The 18,553-nt window shown below is 28.8% G+C and overlaps 1 protein-coding gene and 1 pseudogene across 1 annotated transcript; both read right to left on the reverse strand.

The window, feature by feature from the left end:
* Positions 1-3,090: 3,090 nt before the first annotated feature.
* On the reverse strand, positions 3,091-4,838 carry LOC116112350 (receptor-like protein 1). The gene is made up of 2 exons (XM_031398496.1): positions 4,349-4,838; positions 3,091-3,899 (listed from the first exon to the last, which is right to left on the reverse strand). The coding sequence occupies exons 1-2, from the start codon at positions 4,836-4,838 to the stop codon at positions 3,091-3,093; spliced, it is 1,299 nt and encodes a 432-aa protein (XP_031254356.1).
* A 159-nt stretch (positions 4,839-4,997) lies between these two features.
* Positions 4,998-13,729, reverse strand: LOC116112351 (annotated as a pseudogene).
* Between the last annotated feature and the right edge of the window lie 4,824 nt (positions 13,730-18,553).

Consider the following 18,553-nt stretch of genomic DNA (forward strand, 5'->3'; position numbering starts at 1 on the left):
ATTGAGAACGTTTATTGATGTATAACTTTTCGCATAATTGAATGTCGGTTTGAGATTATTGAATGTTGATTATGACTTTAAATTACTTCGGTACTGATTGCAATCAAGTTGTAGGAACGTTTAATATCATTTTTACTAGGAATGCATTTGTTATGTAATTAGTTGATTAGATGATACAGGTTGATAGGTTGTACTTGTTAACGTTGTACCAACTAGTGGTATTTAAGGGTTTAGCGTTTTTCGGTTAGTCGATAATAGTCTTTAACCAATCGATCTGTAACTAAGATGATGGGGAGACATGATAGATTATACCTAGCTTGCCGGAAGCCATTTTATTGATTTGCCTAGCCTTGTAGGATTAGGAAATTGAAGAGCGAGGAGAGGAATTGTGAGAGTTGATCTTGAGTCAAACCGAACCCGTCCACTTGCCTATGAATGAAGGTAGTTTGGCAGCCTACCGCTGGTCAATCACTCAGCTCACATGGGGCTGGCTCTGATACCATGTGGAGAAATATTTTCTTGTATTTCATAATGAGATGTATAATGAATTTATAGCAAAAACAAAAAAACTAATCTAGGAAGTAATCTAGGAAGTAAATTGTTACATTCCTATTATAATTCTATTTCCTATTCCTATTATAATTCTATTTCCTATTCCTATTATAATTCTATTTCCTATATTACAAAGAGAATAATTCTATTTCCTATTTTACATTTCAACAAGGTTAAGATAGACAAAGCTCAAACTATTAGAGTTGATCTCCATGCAGGAAACATACCTGTTAGGCTGTTACTAATATAGCTACTGGTTCACTGTCTAATTACATACCTCTTTAAACCCAAGTAACCTATTATGGTGAAGCTTCTACTGTCCATAATTCATCTAATGCTAGAGGAGGTTTTATTCCTGGAAATAGAGTAAGAGGTAGAGGAAGGTCTAATGGCCAAGGCAAACCAATTTGTCAACTATGTAACAAAGCTCGGCATTCTGCCTTGCACTGTTATCACAGATTCAATATTAATTTTCAAGGTCCTCCTCTTTCAAACAAGGCTCGTTTCTCTTCTGTAACAACTGGCTTTGTTCCTAGGCCTGGTGCTGGTTTTACTGGTTCTACTCCACAATCAACAACCTCAACAAATTTCACAGGATATGTTCAGACTGAATTTCCCACTAATAACAATACATCTGCTGGTCCTCCCTATGCATAACTACTTTATAATAGCTTCAAAATTTGTCCAAATTTTGAAATTCTTGAAAGATGCTTTGTAGCGACAGGTTGTTGCATTATAGATTTTGTAGGGTAGGCAATTTGTCCAGAATTTTGTGTTAGATGTAATAAAGCTATCTGAGTTTTCATCATAGCTTTGTATGTATATTCTTGCTCTTAGTTAATCTTGGGACTTTATTTTTCTCATAAAGAATGCATCAATTTTTGCTTGAATGAGTTCCAAGTATAACCATATATTCTTCAATTTGAAATTTTAATATCATTTTCTTGAATCTTGAATTATTTTATTTATTTATTTATTTTTATCTAGGGCCTTGAAGTCATTGAGCTTGATCAGAAAACAGAATTAGTCCTTGAGCTTGATGGGCATGTCATGAGATGTGTCCATGACCAGAATGGGAATCATGTGGTACAGAAGTGTATAAAATGTGTACCTACGGAAAAAATTGGATTTATTATTTTTGCTTTTCGAGGACAAGTTGCCACGCTTTCTACACACCCATATGGTTGTTGTGTTATTCAGGTAATAGAACTCAATTTCTTGGTTGTGCAGACTTATTTTATTTATTTATTTATTTGAGATCCCATTTTGTTTGTTGAAACTAATATCTATTAATCTTTTTATTTATTTATTTTTTCTTTTCAATAGAGAGTTTCGGAGCATGGTTCAGATGAACAACAAGGTCAATGTATGGTGGATGAAATTTTGGAATCTACTTATGTTGTTGCTCAGGGCTAGGAGGGGAACTATGTTACCCAGGTAGGTATTGTGTGCTTTGTGCTGTTTACTTAATTCCTTAATTGTTGTTGGGTAGAATCAACTGTCTATTAAGTGCTTAGAAACAAGTCAATTTGTCATAAAATGTTGTATTTTTGCTTCTATATTCCAACGACAAATAGCTTATTATTGTATATGCCTCAAACTGACTTCTTTGAACAAGTTGATTACCAAGCTTACTTGTCTTGATTAGACTTGTAGTTCCCTTTAGCTTTTAGCACCGAGTTCATATACTTTGTTAAATAGTTTAGTCATTGTTGGCCTTCATTCGCCAATGGTCTTATGATCTCAACGGTTCGTGATATAGTTTCCTGAACAAGTATGTATTTCAGTGAGAAGTAATTTATTACTCTTCTGCTGCCTCATATGAAGAAAAACAAAATTGTATTAATGTTCAGCTTATAATGCTATTGTATAATATGCTATTTTTCGTGCCCAAATTCACCTATATAAAGGGACATACCCTCAGACGTAGAGGCATATTTTTACTAATAACATAGGTAGATCCATTTTCTCTCAAACTTTCCTTTTTATTTTCTTACTTGCCAAACATCTCTTACAATACTTTCTTTAGCTTGTATCTCTGATGATGGCTTAATCATCTTTAGAAATGTTAGATTAATCTATCGGATGACAGCTATAATAACAAATTTTCACCAAGATTAAACAGGTAATTATAATAATAATAATTTACACGCTATCTTTTTATTTGAATATTAATAGAACTAGTTGGTCCTTCTTTATTGTTAAATCAGGCATCCTTCATTGCATTGAATTATAGCATGGATCCTTTAAATCGCTGCAAAATCTTCATAACAATAAGTGGAAAAAAAACAGAAAAAAAAAATGAAAAACATTATTGTTTAATAGAAAGCAACAAGCTAAATTAGCATGTATACGCTCCTTATTTATGAGAAAACAATATATATAAAGTTGTTAAAATATAAACCAAATTCAAGGAAACAACTAGAACTGAAGAAATTATGTAAATTGACCACACCACATGGAAACATGAAACTCCAGTAAGTGAAAACCAAATACAACAGAACAAAATGTTACAATAGCCAAAGGTAAAAACATTATTCAAGTTGCTCTATTGTTTGTGGCCTGGCATGATACATATTTTGAAAGCCAATAAAAACACAAATCAATGCATTCACCAATATAATAAAACCATAGCATACGCCAACGTGAGTTGATCCAAAGAATCACCAATAACCCCAATATGATAGTGACATATGATCCAAAAAAACTCCAATAAAATGCCACCATGTCAATTGCAGATTCTTCTCCTTCTTCTCCATTGGCTGGTAACAAGGGTGGAGTTGGCGCACTGGTGCAGCTCTTATTAACTAGTGTAATGCAAAGACCAGAATTACCTACATAACTGCTTTCACCAAAGGTAGCGAACTGACCTTCATTAGGAGTCAGCCCAGACAAACTGTTGTACGATACATTAAAGACTTCTAAATAGTTTAACTCGGTCAATTGTTGAGGAATTTGGCCACTTAGTTTATTATGGGAAAGATCTAAGCTTTCTATACCTTTTAGATTGGAAAAACTCTTTGGTATAGATTTTGACAAGAAATTATTGGACAAATTCAATGCTTTGATTTCTTGAAGGTCTCCAATTTCTGACGGGATATCTCCAATCAAGTCATTGTTCGACAAATCCATTCCAGTCATAAAGTTAAGAATGTCACCCTTGTAAGAATCGTACCTATTCTTTGTCAAAAAATTCACTTCAAAGCGATGATATAAATATGGAAAATCATCGACAAACGAACTCAATGATAAAGTGGAATTGTAGTAATATGAAAAATGAGGCATGGACTCTTGTTCAAGTGCCAAATCTTTTGTGGACCTATGCCCATTATGAATATCACTTTGTCCTGTCCAAAATATCATCCTAATAAAGCATGAAGGTATTGATCCATTAAGTCTATTATGTGAAAGATCTAAGATGCTCAGATTTTTTAATTGACATAACTGGTTAGGTATAGGACCTTGTAGGTGATTGCCTCCCAAAAGAAGAACACGTAAACTTGAATGCTTATTGATCAAATTAGGAATACTTCCTGAAAATCGGTTGTCCCTCAAATTGAGCATCAATAATTTAGAGCATCTAAACAATGACTTCGGAATTGGCCCTGTGAAAGCATTCTTCTGCATGACAACTCTTGGATAAATGAAAAATTAAAGGAAGATGTAATGGGTCCAGTTAACCTATTTTCAGCGACATCTAAAATGGTAAGGGATGACAACTTGCTTAATTGGATAGGAATATTTCCTTCTAAAAGATTTTTTGACATTAGAAGAAGCTCGAGTTTTGAAAAGTTACCTATCCAGTTGGGAACTTTATCAGATATCTTGTTGTTGGAGATATCTAAGGCTTCTAAAGACGTAGAATTTAGTAATCCTTTTCCGATTTTTCCACTGAAGCTGTTATTGTTCAAATATATGTATCTCAAGTAAGGCAAGTTCATATATTGAGGAAATATTTGCCCATGAAAATTGTTGTTTGACAAGTTCAAAAATTTCAACGAGAAGCAACCGATGAGAAAATCACTGGGTAACTCTCTTGAAAATTGGTTGTTGGACAAATCCATCCTTGTAAGTGCTTTCATTTCACCCATTGATAAAGGAAGATTGCCTTCAAAACAATTATCGGACATGGACAAACGGCTTAAGGAATTCGAAAAGATCTTACTAATATTCTTAGGGAGTTGACCACTGAAATTGTTATGAGAAACGTCTACAGAGTCAATGGAATCATGTTTGGTGTTTGGCAGCTTAAGAGTTCTCGAGAATGAGTTGTTCACCAAATACATTCCTATCAAGTTTGTGTTATTTACTAACAACCAAGATGGAAATGTACCACCCAACTTATTATGAGAGAGATCAAGGGATAATAAGTCATATTGGTGTAGAAGAAAACTAGGGATGGCATGTAAGTTGCAATGAGTTAACTTGAGAGCCTTCAATTGAAATCAAGGGAACCAATTTTCATTTTCCACTTGATATGTGTTGTTTCTTGATGAGAGTGCAAATGCTTGAAGCTTTGAATGGTTAGCCCATGAACTTAGTGAATATTTTCCTTCAAAGTTATTTTCTTGGACATCCAAATATTCAAGAGATTTCATGTGAGTAATAGCAGATGGCAAAGTTCCACTTTAATTGATTTGATGAAAGAACAAGAACCTCAAGGTTGGTGAAGTTGGTGAGACATTGAGGGACTTGACCACCAAAATTATTGTATCCACTAACTCACATATTCCTGATGAAAAAGTTGAAGAAATCAGCCCACTGTTACAATTTGTGACTATGTCTAACAGTTTTATATGCATCATGCAGTAGTTTTAATTAATACTATATTAATTAGAAAACAATATATAAGTATTACGTACCCGAACTTGATAGAGAGCCATTCATTTCATTATAACCGAGGTCCAATGCTTTCAAATGTTTCAAACTCGCTAAACCTTAACAAATGAAGAGATAAAAAGAATTCGAAAATAAGATAGTTGGAAATTATAGAAAAAGTAAGATCAACATCTACGCAATTGTCAATTGAGAACAAAAGAGATAAAAACTGAAAGTAAATAATCAAACAAATTTGAAACAAGTATAAAATATTTGTAAAAGGTTATAATAAGTAAATTTATAGATTGCTTTCTTCTACTTTAATATTATAAATATTTTAATTTTCATACACCAATTGTAAAAAGAGTAAAAAATTCCTTTCAGTTTACCTTTGTATTGTGATGTGGCAACAAAAGAGTTGTACCACATCAATATATATACAAATTTTTATTTATATAATTAATTTCTTCATGCAGTTCCACTCTTTAATTAATTAATTTCTCAATATTACTCTAATTAAATCTATTTAATCTCAAATCTAATATAACCTCTGTACTTTATATTTTCTTTGCATTCTTTCAATTGATTACAACCACCAAAAATAGTAATATTTACTTGTTATATTTTGAAAAATTACTAAAATCATAATTAATTACTAAACAAAATCAATTTAGTTGTTTGTTTTATACTTTTCTTGCAATAATAAATTTCTCGAAATTATTTAAAAATCACATATAATTCAATATATTAGTTTTAAGATGTTTATCATCTATAAAACAAATAACCAAATTCAAATTTGCAGAGCCATAACTTTCTAGTTTTTATTCAAATTCAGATACAAGGAGCCATTGATCTTGAAATGAAAATGATAAATTTGTTACCTAACCAGGTTAGATCACCGCTTATGAAGTTGCCGCTTAGATCCAACGTTTCCAAGGCTGTTAGATTTTCTAATCCTATACCAATAAGAAAAATATTAGACTTTATAAATATGAAAATTATAAGATTAACTTAATGTTCTAAAGGAATGAATATTTGGAAAATTATTAAGATTAACTCAACATATCTATCTAAAACAATATATTAAAGAAATAGAAGTAGGAAATTAATAATATAAATATATTAATTTCACAATCTTTAAAAAGTATAAAAGATAACTATTTGAATTATTTTTTTTAATATTACGTAACTTGACTTGATTTTGAGCCAGTTATCTGATTATTAGTTAGATACAACACTTTCAACCTTTTCAAATTTGATAAACCAAAGAGAAATGAAAAATTAAAAGAGATGGGATATTACAGAAAATAAGGTCGATTGTATCTCAGATATCAATTTAGAACACAGGTAAATAACTTGGATATACTTATTTAAATTGGTAAAAGTCAAATTAATTAAAATTGTACCAGAAAATAAACTTTTTTTTTTAGCAAACTAGCAAATACAATGAAACATAGTTTAATGAGTAGATACTATACTATTGGTCTATACGAGCTCTTCAATGTATATTGATTTGATAAGTAATTGTCATTTTATTTATTTTATAAGTTTATTTAATTAATTCATTTTTTTTATTATTGTTTATCGACATATCATGCAAGCAGTACTTAGAAAAAAAGTTCAATTATAAAGGTGCTATTATTCATTTTAACATTAAAAGAAAATTTTGCAATTTTTTGATTTTTCATACTTCTAGCATTTGTGATTTGATTATCACTTAAATCCAATCTTTTCAAATTGGTCAAATTTACTAAACCTGCACCAATGAAAAAGAGAAATAGAATTTAAAAATCAAATAGGAAATTATAGAAAAAATTAGATAATTATGTATTCTCAAAGATTAATTGAGTTCAACAGTTAAAACTACAAGTAATTTGATATAATTTTTTAGAAAACTACTTTAGACTTAAAAGGTCAAGTTATTATAAAAATTTTCAACATTAACATATTTAAATTAAACTTTAAAGTATTATGACAGTGGATAAGATTATTAAAATATTTAGATCTAAAACTTTAACAAATATCGGTTGTCATTAATGTTACCTAGCGAAGTAAGAGAACCGCTCATTCCATTCCATGCCATATTCAACTCTTCCAAGTTTTTTAGATTTTGTAAATCGGCATCAAGAGAGAGTTGGATGAGAAAGTAGGATAGTGATGTAATCATACAAATGATAATATTTCAATCTTTGTATAGTAGTGCCATACTACTAAACTACTTATATAAGATCTTTTAAATAAATTAATTGATATGTTTGTAATGCCATCTATTTAATTTTTAATTTTATGCAAGAGTACTTGTAATTATACTTTTCTTCAAGTGTGATACTTATAGCATACCTAAACTGCTAGAGAAGTGTTGATTTGATTTCCACTTAGACCCAAGCTTTTCAGGTTTGTCAAATTTGCTAAACCTGCACAAACAAAAGCAAAACCAAAAACAAGAGAAGAAACAGGATTGAAAAGCAGGTAGAAAATATCAGATGATTGTAACTATTGGTTGTCATTAATCTTACCTAGCGAATTAAGAGAACCACTCATTCCATTATACATCATATTCAACTCTTCCAAGTTTTTTAAATATTTTAAACCTGCATGAAGAAAAGTGAAAGTAAAATATAGTTGTTATTACTTATTTGATGGGCCTTGGGCCAAATACTAAACTACCTATTGATATGTTTGTTATGTGATTGTAATATCACCTATTTTAATTTTTATTTGCATAATTGATAACTCATTCATTTTTAATTTTCCTTTGTATGCATTAATTTATATATGCACTTGATCTAACTTCTAATTTCTCTAAGTTTTTCAAATATTTTAAAAGGCTGAGTGACATTTTCTCAATCCAAAGTTTGGCCAATGTACATTTTCCAACCAATGATCTTTAAAAAAAAAAAAAAAAAAAACAAAACAAAACAAAACAAAAATTCGGCACAAATTTTTTAAAGTGTAATATTACTTACACACCTAAAACAAATAGATGGTAATTACCTTCATCAACTTGGAAATTAGTTACTTAAAACTTCTATCTTCAATTTCTATTAAAAATCTGCTACCCTCAAATAGCAATTATAATTTTATTTATTAAAAATCAGTTTATTAAATAAAAGAGAAAATTAAGTTTTTTGAACAAATGAAAAATGTATAAATTAATAAATACACCAGTTTTTAATAATTTAATGGGGAAAAAAAAAAAAAAAAAAAAAAAAAAAACTGCCGAGCCCCTTTTATCTTTCTCCCACACCCCACTGCCACAAAATCCTCCGCCCCCAATTTTCTTTCATACCTGCTGTTCACCTTCCCTCATCCCCCAAATCTAACAACCTCCAAAAACCCAAGTGCCCCACCTTAATCGTCTTTCGAAACCACTACGATCTCTAGCATGGCCACCTTCTCTAATTTATTTTCTTCTTTCTCTTCATTCTTGTTTTCCCTCTCTTGCTATTTGTTTAATGTTTTCATAGATTTATTCGTTTTCAAGGTGAATTTAATGGTTGTTTGGGGTGCACTGGTTGCTTGTGTTGGGTTAATATAATGTTTAGTTTGGGCATTTTTGTTTGTTGTGGTAATGGTTTAAGGGTGCATTGGTTGCGGGAATAGCACCTGGCTTGGTGCTATTCCAGGCCTAGTGTGAACTGGACGGTGGTGAAGGCTATGGCGACGACGGTGAGTATGGAGGCTGAAGAGGAAGGGGCGGCGACGAAGGGGCTTGTTACAACTGTGAACAGAGTAGTCAAGTGGCTAAGGATTGTCACCCGGGAGGCGACGGCGTTGTAAAAAGGTATGGTGGTGGCGACAGATCTCTTTAATTGGTAATATATCCTACTCTATTTTATTATAAAATCTCCAGATGGGACAAAGTATTGGCATTTAGATAAATCATTTAGTTATATAAAATCTTTTAAATAAATTAATTGATATGTTTGTTATGCCATTTATTTAGATTTTAATTTTATGCAAGAGTACTTGTAATTATACTTTTTTCAAGCGTGATATTTATAGCATATCTAAACTTGATAGAGAAGTGTTGATTTGATTATCACTTAGATCCAAGCTTTTCAAGTTTGTCAAATTTGCTAAACCTGTAGAAATCAAAACAAAACAAAAAACGAGAGAAGAAATAGAAAAGTAGGTAGAAAATACAGAAGAAAAAATAATAATTAAGTTAATATCTAAATATGAAATTGAAGCAATTTGAGAAGATGATTGTAACTTAATATTTTGATGGCTGTAGTTATTGTTACCTAGCAATGTTAGAGAGCCGCTCATTCCATTATGACTCAAATCCAACTCTTCCAAGTTTCTCAACATTTTTAATCCTGCGCCAAGAGAAACAATCAGATTTTAAATTGAAAAATTAATTTTTATTCATACATTATCATATTGCAAAGAGTGCTTCAAAAATTTATTAGATATTGCATACCTAGGCTTGATAGAAAGTTGTTGATTTGATTCCCACGAAGATTTAATACTTTTAGGTTTGTCAAATTTGCTAAACCTGTACCACAGAATAAAAAAGATTTAGAGTTAATTAAAAGCAAGATTGATGGAAAATTTTAAGAAAATATTATCTTTATATATAAAACATTAGAGGCATGGCACTAATCAAGATCAGTTGGCTCACTGGAAACAACTACATTTGGTTGATCTATCATCAACTTTGTTGGATAGATAACTTTACAACAATTCCATCCATTTGAGAACATGACACAACAGCTAGTTGGTCTATTTTAATAAAAATATAAAATTATCATTTGCATACATTTGAGAAATTTTAACTTATTATTTTTTTAGTTATTCGATTTTTTGATAATTAATTTTTATTTATAATTTAAAGTTTTTATCTAATAATTTAAATGTAAGGTTGTTTTGTCCAAACATTTAACAATGGGTTCCATCCAGACTTCAATTCCATATTATTACATTTCAAAAGTTAAATTTTTACTTCATATATCTTCGTTGTTCTATCAATAAAAATAATTTCCGTTGAAATTCAATAAAATTTATTTCTAAATATTGTAATAAGAAAAATGAATATTTCGAGTACTTTTATATGTGTAAAAAGTCCCACCTTGTTTATATCAAAAAGTTTAAATTAAAGTGTATATGGTAATTCTACACATTAAGAAACCGTTCTTATAGGTGGACCAATGAAAACTTTATATACACCTAAATTAATTATAAAAAAATATCAATACTGATCATCTATAAGATTCTCATATCCTTACTTTCAATTTAATAAATTTCTTTTTAAAATAAATGAATTTGTTTTGGACAAAGGTGGAATACAGTGATGCAGATTGCAGAAGTTGGGAGCAACAAGGATGGCATTGTCGTAGTTTTAAGAAAGAAGAGGGGTAAAATGAAAGTAGAAATACACAAGATTTCAAAAAAAAAAAAAAAAAAAAATGAAAGATCTTCTGTATTATTGTAACTTATATTTTGATGGTTGTAGTTATTGTTACGAGCAATGTTAGGGAGCCGCTCATTCCATTCCACTCAAATCCAACTCTTCCAAGTTTCTCAACATTTTTAATCCTGTGCCAAGAGAAACAATCAGATTTTAATGAAAAATTATTTTTTATTCATACGTTATATATTGCAAAGAGTGCTTCAAAAATTTAGATATTGCATACCTAGTTTGATAGAGAGTTGTTGATTTGATTCCACCGAGATTTAATACTTTTAGGTTTGTCAAATTTGCTAAACCTGTACCAAAGAATAAAAGAGATTTAGAGTTAATTAAAAGCAAGATGATGGAAAATTTTAAGAAAAGGAAACTGATTTTAAGAAAAAATTATCTTTATATACAAAACATAATGTAAAATCAAAATATTTGGGCACTCCAACATGAACAGTTAGAATTTTATCTTAATAGAGTATATATTATCTTTCGTTTGTCACTATATGTACATCATGTCATTACAAATAAAAATTGTAAATTATATATACCATCAAACTTGAAATTTTAATTACTTGGAAGAGAATTTAGGAAAACCAACCCAATTAGATATTATAATTCATTAAACTATTTAAAAAATATATCTCAAGAAAATTATTATATATCTAAGCAAAATCCTTTAATATCAAGGTGAAGTTTCTATCTACCAATTAAATTGAATTTTTAACTTTAATAATTAAAATAAAAATAAAAATTGCTTCATGGGAGGTACCTAGACTGGTAGGATCCACATATTTCATTACCACCTAAATCCAATACTTTCAAGTTTTTCAAATTTGCTAAACCTGCAGAAATTAAAAAAAAAAAAAAAAAGTCAAAAGTCATATATAGGAATCAACAATTGAAAGAGCAAAATTAACTATATGTTCTCAAAGATTTCAAAACAGTGATAAAAAGATGGTAATAATTTGATAAGTTTGTCAGATTAGTTCTATACCTGCACCAATACAAAGAGTTATTATTATTTTTTAAATAAGAAATAAAAAGATTAAGATTAATTAATAAGAAATTAAAGAATAATACTTAAAACATATATACCTTGTTTGGCAGATTTCAGACCTTCTCCCATATTATTCCCTCCAAGACTCAAAGTGGTAAGTGAACTTAGATTATTCAAGTATGACAAAAGAGTGGCATTGAAGTAATTCCAACTAAGATCCAAGATCTTGAGTTGTTTCAAACACCTTAAGCCATCATATGTTGGAAAAGAAATGTCAATACATTTTTGACTTAATATATTTATTCATTATCCAAAGAAAAACAATTAATGCATCAACATACATATATAGCCTATATAATCTATTTTTGCACAATTGTTTTTTTTTTATGTAAAATTATTGATCTATTAATAGAAGACAAAATAGAAATTGTTTAACAAATCCAAACAGTACTTTTACAATTAATTAACAAATTAATAAGCATGCTTTGTAATTTAATTTTTTGTATGATCTATTAATGCATCAACATGAATGTTAATTATGAAAAAAGTTTAAAAACTAAATAAATATATATTGTCATACTATTGCAAAAGTAATTTAATTGGAGTACATATTTTAAACTAACTACTTAAATAATATACATACCTTCATTCTCATGCCAACCTTTAAAGTAATTGTAAGATAAATTAAGACTTTTCAACTCTTCAAAAGGATGAAACAAGGATAAATTTAGAGTTTGAAGCCTATTAGGAAAGTTATATGGCCTCAATTGCCTTGTATGATAAAGGGAAAGTTTGATGACACGTCAGTAGTGGCGTTGCATTGAACTCCCTCCCAATCACAACAATTAGACATTTTATCATCAACCCATGAAACAAGAAATTTTTCTGTTTGAAAATCACTGACCGCTTTTATGAAGGACTTCACATCTAACAGACCAATCCTCTCTTTCTCCAAACAACTGTTGAATCCAGATGTTTGAACCAAAACTAATACAATCCAAAATGACAACTTAATTAACACCCTTTCCACTATTACAATTCTCTCTTTCAACACCTATCAATTTGCTTGTTCACTCCGCTTTAAGTTTTTCTTTATTCACCTTTTTGTGTTGATTTGTATAGAACTAAATTTGAAATCTCTATCAACTTTTGTGTTTTTAGTCATAACAATCTCAATCAACTAATGGAGTAAATTAGACGGCCAATAATACTATTTAATATAGTCATAACAATCTCAATCAATTAATGGGCTAATAGTTTTTGTTTGTTTAGTTTACCTCAAACTTAGAAGGTCAAATCAATGATTTATTAAGCAATATTAAACAAAAATATTAATTATTTTTTTTAATCAAATTATATAAAAGAACAAAGTTTTAGTTTTTTAATTTTTTATTAAGGGGTCAACTTTTCTTTTTTCAATCAAGACAAGTTGACAACCTCAATCAAGCAGTGGAATAAAGTGATGAATAATATTTTTAGTTTATTTTTTTTCTTAATTGATTTGCCAATATATTAATAGAAATTATTAGGCTTTTAAAAATTTTATATAAAAAAGGATAAGTGGTGATGATATGGCAGTAATTATTAATTTAAATCAGTTTTTTTTCTTAATATTTATCTATATATCAATTGATATTTAAAATCACAAGTCAATTACAATTTTAGTCTTAACAATCTCAATCAATTGATGGGCCCCAACTTTTTTTGTTCTTTTTGTTTACCATAAATTTGAAAGCTCAGCTAAAGACTTTCAGCCAAAGACTTTCACATTATTCACACATCAACTTTTATAATTTTTGTCATGACAATTTCAATCAAATAATGGGATAAATTGATTGTCCAACAATTTTTCTTCCTCTAATTTTCAATAAAAAGGGAAAATCTTGTTAACCCCCTTGCATTTCATACAATTACTAAGCACCCATTAATTTCGGAAATAGGACCCTGAACCCCATTCCGTTCAAAATTTCATATCAATAAAAGTTTGTTCAACTATGAAAGACATTTTTACCCTTTAAACTAAAATTAAGAATCTAACTATCATCCCAAACCTTTTAAATGTTATCAAAGTTTCACAAAATTTATTAAATTTTATATTTGCCTAAATTTTTTTTAACAATATTCCCTTTTACCCAATAATCTTAAAATCCAATTAAAATTATTAAATTCAACGTCTCCCATTCTTCCTCCATCTAAACCCGCCATATAAATCAGTAAACTCAACACATATTCTTTCATCATCCACCGTAGAATTTACAATTAAACAACTTTTTTCACACCACAAAATCCACCATATACCATTGAGAAAGCCACATGCAAACCCACTGTATATCAACATCACCATGGATCTTCAACAAACAATTTTTTTTTTTTTTAAAGAACCGATTTCATGTAATATTTTCACTCATAAATGGAAACTGCTTTAACAAGACAACTAAGGTTTAACAATTTAAAAATAGAACAAAAACTAAAAAAAGAAAAAATGGAAGTTGTTGTGGACCCGTGATGGCCATGGCCATCACTAGAGCAGTAGGATTTGGCTGCCGACATGGCCCATATGGCCATCCAGATCTGGCCGTCGACAGGGCCCAAATGACCGACCAAATCTGGTCATCTTTATGGCGTCACACAAGTATGGATGCCATGATAGATCAGAGAAAAACAAGTTTTTAATAAACTTTTTAACATAATAATAAATATTGAAATTTTAATAACTTTATTCAATACAATAACGAAAACATCAATGAAATTTGATGTTTTAAAAGTGATTATTGTCAGTACTATTAAACACATTAAATAAAAGAAATCACACTACATAACGAAACCCAAATAATATACTAATTTTTTTAAAACTAATCTAAATTAAACAAATCAATTAGAATACAAACTCTGTGATAATAAGATATTTTCCTACATTGAAAACAAAATCATCAAGTTTAAGGAAAAATATAAACTTTATAATTTTTTTACATTTAGCGAATTCAATTAAATTTGTATAACATGGACCTTATTTATTTATAATCTAAATATTGCATTTATCTTGTTTTTGAGTTTGACGATTGGATTAGTAATTTGGAAATTATATAAATTGATTAAGGTGTAATTGCAAATTTAAAAAACCTTGCAGATTCTTTTGAAAATTTCAGGAAGGGCACTGGCCCACCTGGGCCAGTGCTGGCTCCACCACTGAGAATTATTATTTCTAATTTAAATTGAATGGAATCTCAATCAAATAGTGGAATAAATTGAATCGCTGACAACTTTTTATCCTTTAATTTGTGATGACTTTAGTAGTCAAGTCTTTCATATATATATATATTGATTGTTGGAGTTTGATTAAAGGAAAATATATCTTGACAAATTAAACAAAGAAATATCATATCGTGCAAATTTGTCATTTAAATTACGCAAAATATTAATAGTCAAGTCTTTTATGGAAAGATAGAGAAGGAGAACGATATGTCAATACATATCTTGACAATATGTACCTTACATGGGCAAATTAAAGAAAGAATCTTTTTTTAACCTTCGTAATTGAAGGGTTTCTAAATATTGAACTATCAATATCTTGATAAACATTACAAAGAAAGATCAAACATTGTTAAACTTGCACTATCAATTGAATAAATTTATTAAGATATGAAGACTAAATAAAATAATTAGGTTTGAGATTTCAATTTTATAGTTGTGATTAAACAAAAATAGAAATCGTAAATAAGCTTAATATATATAAACTGGTGGCATCGTTTAATTCAAGTAAATAATGGAATTTGACAACCCCTAAATCTTTGTTTTTTAATTAGTAAAAATGTTAGTTTTGTGTCTTTTATTTAAAGATAGAAATTTTTTAATATATATCTATATATATATATAGACTGAAAAATAAATATCTTCTTAACTTATAAGTATTTGAAGGGCTTCTAAATGTTGAAATGTCAACATATGTCTCAACAAACTAGATAAAAAAGATCATAAACCTAGAGGTGATGGATACCTTATGGGTCACTCGCCAATATCCTTCTTTGGGTCACAAAAATCTCAAGACTAAATAAAGTAATGAGGTTTGAGATTTCAATTTTGTAGTTATGATTAAACCAAAATGAAATCATAAGCTTATTCTATGTGAATTAGTTGCCTTGTCAAATTTAAGTGAAAGAAATGAACCTTCATGGCATTAGATAGTTGAGCTTCAGGGATTTAGTTTGACAAGTTTTTAGTTTGACAAGTTTATCTTACGATCAAAATCATAAAAAGAATATTAACTAATTCAATTTAAATTCTTATATAAAATTAACAATAGTGTTCCAAATATTTGAGGCTCGAAACTGGGTAAGATACTAGGAGCTAATTTAGAAAGTTTGCTTATGTTCGTCAATTTAATGGAGCCCCACAAAAGTTTTAAAATTTATAAGGAACATCAATTTACTATCATATATGTAGTTTACCTTCTGGACACCCTCAGTTTTTGAATATAACCCTTTAGCCCCAGTAAATGTAACTTTTTTTTTGGCCCTACAACTCATTGCATATTACATTTGGCCCCCCTATAATAATTTCTAGGTCCACCCATTGTATACACATATGAAAAGAAGAATACACATGTATGAGATAGAACTGCTACATTAATAAAATAGGATTACAACTATTTGATTAAAACATGAGTTGTGTTTATCGTTGAAGAAGATTAATTTCTTATATTTATTGGGTCTATTTTTCATCTTCTTTGTTTCTATTTTATAACACCTCTAATATTATAGCCACAAACATAAGAATTGACTTCATAAGGTAAACGTCCAGGAAAAAAAAAAAAAAGAATAATGGTAATTTTGAAATTAAATGATACCTGAGAGTTAGAAAAATAAAATAATTTTAGAACTTTTAATAAATATGTTTAAAAAATTAATGAGTCTAATTATAATTACCTATCCCAAACTTAGGATATGTAGATTATAAGATTAAGATATATTGGTCACATGGATTTTCTTTGGTTGCATGAGTGAAAACGCAAGGCATAAAACAAAGAGTGGGAATTTTATTCGGTCCTTTACTTTCTATATCAATAATCCTCTTTGTTAAATACAATATTTAAAATTTTCAAAATATCATTTTAAATCTCATTAAATCTAAATCTACCCTCTTTTATTATATATAATATTTGAATTATATAATTTCATACGGCCCACCCTAGGCCAGTGTTGGCTCCACCACTAAGAATTATTATTTCTGATTTAAATTGAATGGAATCTCAATCAAACAGTGGAATAAATTGAATGGCTTGACAACTTTTTATCCTTTAATTTGTGATGACTTTAGTAGTCAAGTCTTTCATATATATATATATTGATTGTTGGAATTTGATTAAAGGAAAATATATCTTGACAAATTAAACAAAGAAATATCAGATCTTGCAAATTTGTCATTTAAATTACGCAAAATATTAATAGTCAAGTCTTTTATGGAAAGACAGAGAAGGAGAACGATATGTCAATACATATCTTGACAATATGTATCTTACATGGGCAAATTAAAGAAAGAATCTCTTTTTAACCTTCGTAATTGAAGGGTTTCTAAATATCTAACTTTCAATATCTTGATAAACGTTACAAAGAAAGATCAAACATTGTTAAACTTGCACTATCAATTTAATAAATTTATTAAGATATGAAGACTAAATAAAATAATTAGGTTTGAGATTTCGATTTTATAGTTGTGATTAAACAAAAATAGAAATCGTAAATAAGCTTAATATATATAAACTAGTGGCATCGTTAAATTCAAGTAAATAATGGAATTTGACAACCCCTAAATCTTTGTTGTTTAATTAGTAAAAATGTTAGTTTTTGTGTCTTTTATTTAAAGATAGAAAAGAAGAAAATTTTTAATATATATGTCCTGTTGACTGAAAAATAAATCTCTTCTTAACCTATACATTTTGAAGGGTTCTAAATATTAAAATGTCAATATATATATTGACAAACTAGATAAAGAAAGATCATAGACCTAGAGGTGATGGATACCTTACGGGTCACTCACCAATTTCCTTCTTTTAGTCACAAAAATCTCAATCAAATAATGAACTGAATTGAAAGTTGTTTTTTCTTAACTTATTTGCCAAAATATCGACAAAAATTATTAGGCTTTTGAAAATTTTATATAAAAACGATCACTAATGACGATATGGTAGTAACTATTGATTTAAATAAATTTTTTGCAAATATATATGCACTCACTCACATACATGCAGGGCGTCAATTAATTACTTGACATTAAAACATTAAATTTATATATCATAAGAGAATTTTGATAATCTCTTAATCATTATATTTATATTTAAAATCACAAGTCAGAAATAAATTTAGAGTTTTTTTAAGAAGATGAAATGTCAAATTTACCCTTTTTCAAAAAGAAATTTTAATTATACTTGTCTCACAATTAACTATGACAGTAAATTTTAACGGAATGAGAGCTGGGGTTCTATGTTAACAGAATAATAGTTGAAACACATCGGAAAAACTGTTAATAGTCAAGTCTTGCATAAGAAGAAAAATAAGAAGAATATATAATTGGAATCTATCTAGAGGGAACTATTTTTTGGCAAATTAAACAACGAAAAATTATAGATCGTTCAAATCACTCTATGAGTATGATAAAAGGAAATGACTTTAAGTGATCTCTTATCACTCATACAAACGATTGGTTTGTATAATTTAAGATACAAGCATAATTTAACGTTGAATAAATAGTCTAATTCTATATTGTTTTGAAAATAGTTTCCACTT

This window comes from Pistacia vera, unplaced genomic scaffold (assembly GCF_008641045.1).
Source record: "Pistacia vera cultivar Batoury unplaced genomic scaffold, PisVer_v2 Contig660, whole genome shotgun sequence".
Lineage (NCBI taxonomy): Eukaryota > Viridiplantae > Streptophyta > Magnoliopsida > Sapindales > Anacardiaceae > Pistacia > Pistacia vera.

Bases quoted from the DNA above. Each gene is read 5' to 3' on its own strand.
- LOC116112350 (XM_031398496.1), bottom strand. From the start codon at position 4,838: ATGTATTTGGTGAACAACTCATTCTCGAGAACTCTTAAGCTGCCAAAC. The intron at 3,900-4,348 runs GTAACTTTTCAA...TATTTTGGACAG, and splicing joins TAAAGTTCCCAACTGGATAG to GACAAAGTGATATTCATAAT.